The sequence below is a fragment of the Aricia agestis genome, chromosome 4 (genome assembly GCF_905147365.1).
Source record: "Aricia agestis chromosome 4, ilAriAges1.1, whole genome shotgun sequence".
Classification (NCBI taxonomy): domain Eukaryota; kingdom Metazoa; phylum Arthropoda; class Insecta; order Lepidoptera; family Lycaenidae; genus Aricia; species Aricia agestis.
The window spans coordinates 2,394,707-2,408,489 of record NC_056409.1 but is presented as its reverse complement, the minus strand read 5'-3'; the positions used below and the strand labels follow the sequence as shown (position 1 = coordinate 2,408,489).

Below are 13,783 nucleotides of genomic sequence, written 5' to 3'. Positions count from 1 at the left end.
CTAATTCTTTTTTTTAAATATTCTTTGAAGTACGAGGATGGTTCTTACGGAGAGAAAAATTCTAAAAAAAAAAAAAAATCCTGAAAAAGTCTAAAAACAACACTTTTATATATAAAATGGATTTTCAATTGTGTGTGTGTGCAAAAAGTCGAAAACGGCTGAACGGCTTGGGCTAATTTCAGTCTTAAAATATTCGTAGATGTCCAGGGAAGGTTTTAAAGTGACACGAAGTTCACCGGGACAGCTAGTATACTATAATTGTCTTAGCTATGAAACTTGGCATGATCATAAAAATAAATATCAAATTGATGTTTCGTATTTCTTCTTGCAGTGTGGACATCACTGGGTGGTATCCAATATCCATCCAAGCAGTATCCATCGAGGTTTTTGAGCGACAGAAGCGAACTGGACGTGTGCTCTTTCTGGCCGGCCGCCAGATCACTGACCTGTGCTGAAAAACTGTTCCGAGCCTTCCAATATTTGGTTAACTTTTATTTTTTAAGAAATAAGAAAGCAGCGGAGCGTCGTTTTACTGGCAGAGTGGATTTTGTCCAGCTTTTAAGTTTTTTTTATTTTCAATTTTCATAGTTCCTACTTAGTTCCAGAGTTAGCATTTACTTGCAATTTCCATTTTAGACCCGAAATTCTTGACCTTTATAAAGTTTTGTTGTGTTTACCCGAAAGACTTACTTAACACTTCTCCTCCCACACACATAGTTAATATCCTAATTAAGATGATATAAAACGTATACGGTGCAGGCGTTCATAATAATCCCGTAAATCCACCGTAATAGATTCTCGCTGCAATTAGAATCGCGGAGCCAACTCCGGGACGTCTTCATGTCACACTGAACCAAGCTCCTTCACGCTGGTTTTAATTACAATTTACAGTGATTAAGGTGAAAGAGAGAGAGAGAGAGAGCGAGAAAAGAAAGAGAAAAAGTTCAACATAAGTTCAACTGTGTTGCTTAAAAAATGTTCGTAGTAAGTTCAAAGTATTTTTTTTTAATGAAAATAAGGGGGCGAACGAGCAAACGGGTCACCTGATGGAAAGCAACTTCCGTCGCCCATGGACACTCGCAGCATCAGAAGAGCTGCAGGTGCGTTGCCGGTCTTTTAAGAGGGAATAGGGTAATAGGGGAGGGTAGGGAAGAGAAGGGAAGGGAATAGGGGAGGGGATTGGGCCTCCGGTAAATTCACTCACTCGGCGAAACACAGCGCAAGCGCTGTTTCACGCCGGTTTTCTGTGAGAACGTGGTATTTCTCCGGTCGAGCCGGCCCATTCGTGCCGAAGCATGGCTCTCCCACGTTTGAGTAATAAATATGAAAGCTTTAAATAAAATAAAAAAATATCATTGCGAAACTTAATTTATTTTAATAATAATTAAAAAATATTTCAAGTTAAGCAAAAACACCTTAGCTGTGTAAAAAATATTGTAATTTTTCTTTTGTTCAAATTACATAAAGTATCAAATTGTTACTGAAACTATAAGGATTATAATTTACAAACTATTATAATATGTTGTTAAATATAATATTTTACACACACGATTAGTACACTTTCACGAACCCATTACCCAAATCCCAACATAATTTACTGTACAAACTCCGCAACCCCTTAATTATATCTACAATATTTTAATTAGAGAAAAGCGGCCGGAATAACAATTTGTTTTGTTAATTATGTAATCGAATAAGAGTGTATCGTGTTTAGCTAATATATTTAGATGTAATTATTCGAGGATCTCCTGTGGGAAATGGAAATGTCACGAACTTTTCCCAGAAAATGAATATTAAGGACCCTGAGCCATGTAAGGCCATGTTCCTTTGAAGGCCAACTGTTAAAAATTCGTAGTTATCGTCATGTTAGCACATATTCTTTCTACTACACACTTAGATCCATCAACCTTATGGCCATAAACGGGGCGGCAACTCGATCGCGCCGCAATTGTGGCAGTGAGATCTCACTGTTTGTAGACTTTGGTTGTCGAGGTTACAATTGTAATTTCCGCACCCTGAAAAACTTTATTTTTTAGCTACATAACCTATATCTATCTCAAATTTAATTACAGAGCATTGTCGTATAGGTATATATGTATAGTACTAATAAAAGAAAATCTACTAATGCCTTGATTTAAGTTAAAATATTGGTAATGTTCCTAGGAAGGCCGGTGGTTCCTTATAAGGCCCAACCAAAGATTTGATAGTTGGCCTTGCTAGGGAACATGAACTTTACAAGGAACATCTAAAAATCATTAACATATAAACAGTTAGTTTTAGTTATAAAATATGCGTACCGTAAGAATTAAAATAATACTGTTTTTTATAACATCTTTACTTATTAAGATTATTAAACTTATACACGCATATTGAACATTTTGGCCTTATTAAGAACGGGCCCATAAGAAGGCCATTTAAGATTTAAAAAAAATTGATTGCATTATAAAACGCATTGGTAATTAGTTATAAGATGTCAATGTGATACTCATTAATACTATTTTTTAAGAATTTCCATTAATATACTCTTAGTTAAAAGATGATGTTCAAGCAATGTTTGTTATAGTTTTTTTAAATGATACAAATATGTTGAACATTTAATGTGTTGCTTAATTGAAAGAAATTATAATGTCGTTTTAGTAAAAGCAAATAAATAAATACTTGTAACTCTATTTTCAAGTTAAACGACTGATGTATAATATTGGCCTTGTTTGGAGCTGTGTTCCTTGCAAGGCCATTTGGAAGAGCTTTACAAAACTTAAGTTTATTAAATGGCTATTGAAGCTAGGTTAAAAAGAGATTTATAACATGATACCTTATTAAACAGAGCATTACTTGATAATTTGTTTTCTTAATTTATTTAGTTAATAAACTTATAACAATCATTTTCCCGTTAGAGTGGCCTTACATGGCTCAGGGTCCTTATATTTGTTATAACGAACGGTATCTCTATGATTATTATATATTTGCTTAAACCAAACAATGTTACTGATATCAGAGAGTTGAACAGTATAATATATTAAGGTATTGTAAAAAAGTTTTACTATAAGTATTGTTCGTATTAATTTACAATACTTTAAACAGAGTACTATATTCTGCCTGCGACTTCGTTCTCACAGACATTCATTTATTGGAAATCGTAAATTTTTCTCTTAATAAAAATTATCCTGTGTTTTTCCGATTCTAAAGTATTTTTTTACAAAATTTAATCAAAAACCATTAAGTGGTATACCGTATAAATGCTTATATGGTAATAGACAAACAGGTAATAGACAAACAGACAAAAAAACAGATAAAATATTACTTAAAATGAGACTTTTTGCACGGATGGATTTTATACAAGAGACAGTATTGATGTTACAATAATTAAACTTGTCAATGCTCACGTGGTTCCTTCTAGCATACCACATCCAGACTTGAGCGCAGCACATGAGTGCGTGTTAACGGTACGTAACGGCCGCGGTTAGGCCTGCGCCCCCCGCCACATTAGGCGCAGATTTGCATATTACAAGCTCGTAATGAAGCCGTTATATTTCCTAATTCGCGGTTGCTAGCGGATGTTTGGATAAGGGGTTGTCAAAAAAGTTGCTGCATTTATTAATTGATTAAAAATCTACGAATAATAAAAACTAAAGAATAGTAACTGTGTCAAAAAATTTGTTTCACGAGCTACAAAAAGTGTACCGAATACATGCATACTTTATGTAAAAAGAAACCCGAATATTATATGCAAAAAAATTGTTTTTGTGTAATAATAGAAGTGACAATAGTTATTGTCAACGGCTTTATTTCATAAATTTGAGTGTTGAGTGTTTCGTAGCTATTGTCATATTTAAGTGTGCGAAAAGGAACCAAATTAAAAAAGGTATGGGGGGTTTCCTTAGTTTTTATTATTCGTAGTTAAAAATATATTATAATTCGTTGTGGATGGCGCAAAAAAGTACAGTACTTCAATCGCTTTGCGCCTAGGATGCAGTAGGTACAGAGATCAAACTATCGCAGAAACATAATACGATTTCGTTTATCGCACTCGAACTTTACAGACGTGCGATAATAAAATATCCAACGCTCTTGTGTCAGTATGAATAAAAAATAATTAAGTAATAAAATATTTTTATTTTATTTTTATGCGGCAGCCGGCTGCCGCTTGGGGATTGATGGGTTAAGACTTAAGAGGTAACCAAATGTGAACTATTTTGGTCTATTGTGCTAATAGTTTTTCTTATTATTATCAGTCTGTCTTTCTGACAGTTAGACCTACTCTTACATTTATCTTATATATTTAAACGAGCAATTCTTGTATATATATATATATATATATATATATATATATATATATATATATATATATATATATATATATATATATATATATATATATATATATATATATATATATATATATATATATATATAAATGGAATCTCGGAATCGGCTCCAACGATTTTCATGAAATTTAGTATATAGGGCGTTTCGGGGGCGATAAATCGATCTAGCTAGGAATCATTTTCAGAAAATGTCTTTTTATTCGTGTTTTATCGATAATCGATAAACTGAAAAATATGACTCTTCCTGACATCTATTGGCGAATAATAATACTATTTTGTCGGCAACTAATTGTTTTACCGACCAGCAGATGGCGTTATTAAGTAACACGAAGTCAATGAGTGTTTGCTCTACCGAGCAAAGCTCGGTCATCCAGGTACTATTAATAATATTAGTAAGGATGATCTTTAAGTCTGTGATAAGGAAAACTTTTTGATATGTGCTATAATATTACTAAATAGACTGTTAACTTTTGAAATTGAAAAACTATAACGTAAACGTTTAAAAGTAAACAGCGTTGGATAACTGGCGGGACCGTTACACTAACAGTTGAAAATCTTAATGCGAAAACTTCGCCGAGACCTTCCGGGCGATTGCGCTCGCCTCCTACTTATATTTGAGGATTCTACTTAAAATTTTATAAGCAAATATATTTGATTCCCTCAGATGTAAGATGGAAGCATTGACTTGAGTTAAGAATATAACTAATTACAACCAGCAATTTAACAAAATTAAAGTCCTGTATGGCTTAAGAAATTAATATTCTTTTAGCAGATAGCTAATATATCTCTCAGATGAGAGTTCATGCTTAGTGGTATTCTTTAACGGATAGCTGATACTTTCCTCTTAGGTTCCACGTTTTCTTACTTTCTGTGAAAATAAAGAGATACTTAGCTGATACTAGGAGTGTATGATCCTTTTGACTTTACAATTTCAAAATAAAACACAACAAATCAGTTTGTAGCAACTTTAATTGATATTTCCATCTACCTTACTCCCCATCTCCAAGTTTGTTGAGGGCGATGGCGTACGCGCTGTCCAGCCCCAGACCGAAGAGCGCTTTGCCGCTCTGTCGCATGCCCTTCAGCACCATCTCGTCACCGAATATACTCTTCTCCAAACCAGACTTGAAAGTCTTCTTGTCTAGAAAAAAAAATTGAACCAATTAATAATATTAAAAAAACCTGAAGAAATTATTAAAACGAAATTAATAATTATTAATCAGCTTTTAGACCGCCTTTTATGTAATTTGGCACAGATAAAGAGTAAATCACGGGGAAGGACATAGGCGATTTTTTGTGGAAAAATTATACAGTTTCTTATTCAAGCGGGAGGAGCCACGCGTAACATCTAGCGATATTATGTACGGTTAGGACTTACGACTGACACATCATTAGTTAAATTCTGATTAATGTATGAGGCGCTACGAAGAAGTCAACATTTAGGACTTACTGAATATTTCCATGTATCCCTCTTTCTTGAGATCAATCCCGCTGGATATCTGGTCCACTCCGCCTTTGAGTTTCAGTCCGTTATCTAAAAACAATATTTATGTTATATTAGTGCTCGAGAATAACATGGATTAGGCTGCGTTTCCACCAAAGATGTGGTACCAATGTAGGTCATCAAGACGAATCAACTGATATCAAACTCGATGGGGTTACGTGGTTTTATTAAGTAGTTCTCTTGGCCACCTACCAGCTCCAGCAATGTGTTTAAGATCCAATAGCATCGCTGCGCTGAGCGTTGTCATGGCAAGCTCACGTCAATGAAGCGATTCTATTGGTTCTCAAAAACACATTCCTCGCTACACATCTCTGGTGGAAACGCAGCTTTACGATGACCTGAAGCTGAACTGATGCTGGATCCGGAAGGTGCCTATAAGAACTCCGTAATAAGACCACATAACCCTATCGAGTTTGTGTGAGATGAGTACCTATATTGGTTTTAATTCTATTTACTCCTTAGTATTAAAAGCGAAAATAAGGTTTTTTTACACAAATTGTTACCTATGATCTTCAGCAGAACAGCCAGCTTAGCTATCTCGTACTTGCGGGCGTATAACGCACCAACCACCTTCTCACCTAACTCGTTCTTATAATCACCTTCATCTGAAAGTTTATAGAACATTATACTAATTTTTAACCGTCTTAAAAAAGTTTTCAGTTTGAACTGTATGATGAATGTCTGTTGCGTACGATACTGACCTGTGGACGCTTAGCTAATTAATACCTTTACCCAGTGCGAGCCGGTACGTAACGTACGTTGACAGATGAGCAATATTTCTTTAGGTGCGTCCACATTTGTATCTTTTGCGCGATCAGATCTCCGATCAGATCTCCGTCGCGTATCATCGAAGCGTATCAAAATGATACGCGTATCATGATGATACGCCCCAATCGCGCGTTAACCGCGTATCTGACACGTGTCGTATCAAATACGCGCATGATCGGCAGAATGATCTAATAGGCGTCCACACTATGATACGCCTACTTGATACGGCGCGATGATCGCGACGGAGATCGCGCAAATGATACAAATGTGGACACACACGTCAAACTAGCGAAATCGGTGCGGACTGTGGGAGGCATTATAATCTACTAAATGTCCCACGCGGCTTCGCCCGCTTAAATTAGGAATTTTACAGAAACCGTACATTTTCCCATAAAAAAAATGTATACTCCCTTCACGTGGTCTACACTATATATGTGCCAAATATTGCTATAAAAATTGCTCCAGTAGTTCGTGAGATAAACCCTTCCTGATATTTCCCCCGATTTTCCTACATTTTCCTGAGTTTCTTCGGTCGTATTAGTCTTAGCATGATAATATTTATATAGCCTACTATAGCCTTAATCGCCTCGATAAATGAGCTATCTAACACTGAAATAAGTTTTTTAAATCGGACCTGGGAGTGTATTATGACCATTCACGGAAACTGAATTGTTCCAGGCATTATCCAGCCAACTTATCATTTTTCTGACTGGATTTATCCCAGTTTGGTTGTCTATGAATGGATTATATTTTTTAAACGTCAGACGTGCAATGGACTCCGAGCATGTAGGTGACATTAGGAAACATCAAAGTTTAAACTTGACGTAACGACGTAGTTCCTGAGATTAGCGGGTTCAAGCAAACTACTATTCATGTTTATAATATTAATTATAGATTATATTTATAATATAAATATATGACGAAACTGAAAATCTAATACACATCACGAAATAAAAACACCTTACCTATCAAGAGTGAACAAAACACACACACACACACACACACACACACACACACACACACACACACACACACACACACACATAGAAACAATTAGATTTAATAATAATAACAATAAAATTAAGCTAATTTCTCTAATGCAATAATGTTAAATTCATAAATTAAAAATAAGTAAGTAATAATAATGTATCAAAATTGTCACTAAGAATTCATATAAGTAAATATAATAACTTGACATTTGTATAATAAAATATAATTTAGATATACCTATTGAATTGTTAAATAAATCTTTCTGATGTCTTTTATAATAATATGTCTTCATAATTTATGTTAATAATTGGCAGGCAACCCCTACAGCACAAGAATTTCTTAGTGTAGGGGCTGCGCAAATAACAAGATATTCTATGTTATAACAGCTTTATATTATGTCTTTATAACGTGTTATGTATTTATTTTTCTGATGGCAATAAACTATTATTTATTTATTATTATTTATTATTATTATTATTTATTATAGATTTTTTTAAATTATCGCTTCACAAACTCGAGTCTCGAACTAAGAGACTATGAAAAGTACCAATAACAGGGTCATAATAGGCTCATAATCATGGGAGTTGAGACGATGAATGTTATAATATGGTAGTGATGATGATGATGATGAATGTAATTTGCATAGTAGCATATGCTTTCCGTTCTTAAAACAACGCCGAATCTACCAAACTTGTATTTATAAAGAATCAGGAGTTCTCTCAGCATCTTTCGAACCACGGTATACCAGGTATGCCTCGGTGCAAAATCTTACTTGTTGGTAGCATATGCTTAGAATACTTCTCACGAAACCGAAGTCACCACATGTTTCCCTATAAATTTTGAGGAGTTCCATCGATTACATATTGATGCTTCATCAGATCACCACTTTTGTCAATATAATACCAAATTGGGATGATACCCTATATACCAAAAGAAAAATTTTGAAAGTCGGTTAACAAACGGCGGAGTAATCGTTGAACATAAAAAAACGAACATAACACCTCCCCCATTTTGAAAGTCGGTTAAAATTGTAGCCTATGTGTTATTCTGATATATAAGCTATATTATTGTAAAGTTTCATTAAAATCCGTTCAGTAGTTTTTGCGTGAAAGAGTAACAAACATCCATACATCCAAACAAACTTTCGCCTTTATAATATTAGTAGGATTATATACTTTACCTTTAAAGTATAAAATATTATACCTTACCTGTTTCGTATCCCCCCTCTGCAGCCTCCTCAACTTGAGGCTCTCTACTGAAAGCTGTTAAACAAAGTAAACCCACTATGAAATTACTCCTGCGTATAGCTTTGGTTTCAATGAAGCCGGCCACCGTCTCCAAAATCGGTGCGGACTGTGGGAGGCATTATGATATTATATAACACGGTCACATTAACTTGAGTACGCATGATTTGATGACGTCATTATGAAGCGGGCATGTTATTGCATTCATGGGCGTACCCAGGTTCTGGGCCAGGGGGGCAAATTACCCAGGTTCTGGGCCAGGCGGGGGGCAAATTACGCAGATTCTGGGTCAGGGGGGGGCAAATCAGATTTTTTATAAGCTAGGTGTTTATAAAGAATAAAAAATTAATAATTTTTAGTTGTATTGCAAACAAATGGCAAACAATCGTTATTTTTATAGATGAAAGTACTAGATAATATACTTAGTAGGGACGTCAACATGATCCAGGGGAAGGGGGGGGGGCGCTGCCCCCCCCTCGGTACGCCCATGATTGCATTCCAGCGATGCGTCAAGTTAATTTGACCGTGTTATACTTTACCTGTTTCGTCTCCCCCCTCTGCAGCCTCCTCAACTTCAGAATCTCGACTGATAGCTGTTAAACAAAGGTAAATATATACATACAAGGCCTAACAAAACTAAGTAATGTTATGTAGGATGTGTATGTGTTCCTTATATAGAGTTTACTGTGAAAGTAGTAGCGCTGAAAGAGTATTTCTTTTGTGATTTGTATGGGCAAGCGACCGCGCGTCATGAATTTTTCCATACAAAGTTAAAAAATAAATACACATAACTCTCTCAGCGCTGCTACTATCATACCGAACTCTATGTAATATGGGGACTCATACACACCCTTAAGTTTTATCATTTACTTTTGTTAAAACCATCAGAACTTTTTGCTCTTGTAAAATATAAGGGACTCAACATGACAAAAATTTAATCTAAGGGTCAATTTACACTAGCGCAGAGTCGAAGCGAATTCCCAAAAATTGAACACAGAAAATTCAACCTTAACTCCAGAGCGTAACGCATACATTACTTCTGTGAGGCCAATCAGCGTTGGTCGGGCGCATCGACGCGAATTCGCGCGGATGCGTGCGCCTTTTTAAATTCTCAGAAGTAATAAAGTGCATTAACGCTTTGGAGTTAAGGTTGAATTTGTTATATTCAGTTTTAATATTTCGCTTCGATGCGCTTCGACTCTGCGCTAGTATAAATTGACCCTATGGCGATTTTTGAGCCTGTTTCGTTCTTCACGAGAAAACAACTGACTTTGATTTTAATTAAATGTGGCATGATAGAAGACTTTGGATTCATACATAATATTATGATATTGTTGTATTTGTTGTATATTATGTATTGCATGGAGGACCCAAGCTGGTAGTAAAATTTAAGTTTAAATGTATTCTTACCACTTTCATCCGCAACCATCGGCAAGCAATGGACGTACGCAAACATCATCTAGAAAATATCAATAAAGTATTAAAAAAAAACTAAAAAACACGCTTTTAGCACGCACTACAAATTACAATATCAAATAGCCAATCCGCCACCTTGGATGTCCGCCATGTCGGATTTAAGTCACGTGACATTTGTTTCATATTCCTGACAGCAAACCCTTTCATTTGATACCCATGTCACGGGGGTGCAATTCAAATAGCCTGTCCGCCTTCTTTGGGCAGGCCGCCATATTGGATTTATAATGACCATTTCTTAGCTAGTGATGTATTGTCATCAAAACATGGAGCGCGTCCAAAATTTCATCCTAATCGAAGACCGGGAAGTGGGTCAAATGAAGATTCCAAGATTTTCTTACATAATAATAATAATAAATATTCTTTATTGTGTACTCATAACATTAAAAAATCAAGAACATTTATACATAAAACAAGTATATCACAATGGCGGCCTTATTACTAATTAGTAATTTCTTCCAGGCAACCACGGGTAGAGGAAACATAATATATACGACATCAGGTGAAAATATTATAGACAAATATTATTCATGATACATAATATTATTATACCTAATAAATACACAGACACATACATATCTACCTAGCCTAAAATACATACATACAATACACACATAATATAATATTATACATACATACAAACAAAACAATATTATTTCAAAAGGATGGAACATTAGATTATATTTCAATATTTATGTAACGTTATCAATAGTCACATTATACATAAAAATTATTGTTAGCGATAAGAGAGAGAATGAATTTAAGTTATGCAATTACTATAATCAATCATTATTATAAGCAATAGCAAGGAAGTGTTTCTTGACCAAGGTCTTAAACCGAAATAGCGTTTTTGTCATTTTTATGTCTCTTGGTAAAGCGTTCCATAGTTTTATTCCAGTAATGGCATAGGATGAGCCATAAAATTTGGTGTAATGTACAGGCATTTCCAGAAGCAAATTAGACACTGATCGTAAATCCTTAACGTCTGTCTGTCGAAATAGAAAATTATTTTTTAAGTACGAAGGTAAATGCGGATCATGTATAGTGGAATAAACGAGAGAAATAAGGCGGGCATCCCGTCGAAGGCGAATAGGTAACCACTTCAGCTTTGCACGGTATTCGGAGATGTGGTCGTATTTGCGAAGGCCGAAGATAAATCGAATAGCTAGATTCTGCAATCGCTCGAGTTTGTTTAGCTGGTCCTCTGTGAGATTCACAAAACACGAGTCCGCATAGTCCAGCGTGGGTAAAAATAGTGATTCAGCTTTCTTAATTTTTGTGGGAATGGGAAGTAGGTAACGTAGACGAGATAGAGAGTGCCAGGTTGCGTATATTTTCCTACTGATCTCTTTGATGTGTTGTGACCATGATAATGTTTCATCAAGGTATACTCCTAAATTTTTAACTGATTTGGTAAAGGGAACTACAACGCCATTAACGACCACCGAAGGTAAACAGCCAAAGTCGACCCTAGATATTAGCCCAGGACTACCAATAAGTATTAACTGCGTCTTAGCTGGGTTAATATAAAGACCATGGCGCTTACTCCAGTTACAAATTAGGTTAAGGTCACTGTTGAGTTTATGTATAGCAGCATGTATGTCATGTGGGGATGATTGGCAATAAATTTGGAAGTCGTCAGCGTAGAGGTGAAAAGATGAGGTTTTTTTTTTATACGGGCTTTGGCCCACCACACATTCCCACCACTGTATCTCCTGTGTCGCCAGGATCGACAGCGGCATCCAACCACGAAAACCCTTTGATATGATCTCAGGGAGCCCGAGGGACATGCTAAAGCTGTCTTGGGACCCGCAACGAAATTAATCAGAAGAAAATAGGAGGAGTAGGAAGAATTCCAGATTCCCTCCCCAATATAAAGCGGGAGACAGCACAAAGTTGCAGTGACCGAAAGTCAAAGAAGTGAAGGGGAGAAGCACCACGGGAATAAACGTTAATAATAATAGTGACTACTATGCTAGAGCTAAATTAATTTACTGTGTTAGACTGTTGCCAATAGTAATTGTGACAAAAACGCTTGAAGGCACGGAAGTTCCTAGCGCTATCCACGAGATCACCGTAGTATGCGACACCGGATGTGCAGAGTAGGTTGTTTAGCATTGTAGTTCTTTCGTCCTGCCAGAGACTGCACTCCCAGAGAACATGATGAGATGTTTGTTCAAACATGTTGCCTTCGGTCGAGCACTCGCACATGGGTGATGCTACCAGATTAAATCCGTAGAGTTTGGCCTTAAAATTTCCATGACCGGTCAGGAATTGAGAAACGCAGTGATCAATATCCATCCAATGTTTGGATAGTCGTTCACGAATATTAGGGAAAAAATTATAAAGATGTCGCCCTTTGGTGGAACAGTCCCAACGCGTCTGCCATTCGGAGATTAGGCTTTGCAAAGAGTTTTCTAAAGGTTCAAACAATCTTGCTATTTTATTTCTATCGCGAGCGCTTAAAAAGAACGGGTTGTCAATGTTTTTGTTATGATATTACATTGTCGCACGACGCTGAATCTCAAGGTCAACGGGTAAAACTCCGGCTAACACGGGCAAGGCTTCGGTGCTTGTGGTTCTGTAAGCTTTGCACAAGAATATAAGAGCAAGACGTTGGCTTTGTAGCAACTTGCGACGAGCCGCGCCGATAGTTGCTCTGTCGGCCCACACGGGGGCCCCGTAGCAAATGCTACCAAGGTAAGTAGCAGTGTAAATTAATTTTAGGGTTTTGAATGAGAGGCCCCATGTCGACGTAGATATTTTGGTAAAGGAGTAAAAGTTGCGTTTCGCTTTCTCACCGGTTTGAATTATATGTTCTAAAAATGTAAATTTATTTTCTAAGTAAAAACCAATATAACAGAGTGACTGTTTGCGTTTAACGTTAATATTGTCAAGTTTAATGTTAGGGGAAGATATAAGGGAACCTTTTAAAAGAATTTGGTAAGTTTTTTGCGCGGCGAATTTCAGACGATTACGCTTACCCCAGTCAGATATAAATTAAGACTACTGTTGGCTTTAGACTCAATTTCGGAACGCGAGTTTGCTTGAACGATAAGAAACCCGTCATCGGCGTAACCAACTAGTATACAAAGCGGTGGAAGTGGAAGACTTAACAAATCGTCGAATCCGATGTTCCATAATTTAGGCGAAATTACCGATCCTTGAGGGCAGCCGCACGTTAAATCTTTGACATGTGTACAATGTCCTAGACGAAGCTTAGTTTGACCGTTAGAAAAGTAAGAATGTATTATAGAATAAATATTGCAGTAACACCCTCGATTTTTTAGTTTTAATAGCACCATCGGCCACCAGGCATGGTCGAAGGCCCCGGAAATATCTAATGAAATAGCGACCACGTATTTAGTTTCCGACAAATTAACTATTTTTCTTACTTCTAACGCCGCGTCCACAGTCGATTTCCCGGTGGTGAAACCGAACTGATGGCTATGGAATTTAGGACCACCGGGTAGCAGGCG

General features: G+C 36.3%; 1 protein-coding gene across 1 annotated transcript in view; it reads right to left on the bottom strand.

Moving 5' to 3' along the window:
- The window catches only part of LOC121726050 (alpha-(1,3)-fucosyltransferase C-like), a 28,445-nt gene extending 17,926 nt beyond the window's left edge, over positions 1 to 10,519 (bottom strand). The window contains exons 1-6 of the mRNA XM_042113268.1: positions 10,462 to 10,519; positions 9,371 to 9,424; positions 8,796 to 8,849; positions 6,333 to 6,434; positions 5,776 to 5,859; positions 5,319 to 5,466 (exon numbers count right to left, since the gene is read on the bottom strand). Of these exons, the coding sequence (XP_041969202.1) occupies positions 5,319 to 5,466; positions 5,776 to 5,859; positions 6,333 to 6,434; positions 8,796 to 8,849; positions 9,371 to 9,424; positions 10,462 to 10,519 (500 nt within the window). The remainder of the gene's footprint in view (positions 1 to 5,318; positions 5,467 to 5,775; positions 5,860 to 6,332; positions 6,435 to 8,795; positions 8,850 to 9,370; positions 9,425 to 10,461) is intronic.
- Positions 10,520 to 13,783: the final 3,264 nt, after the last annotated feature.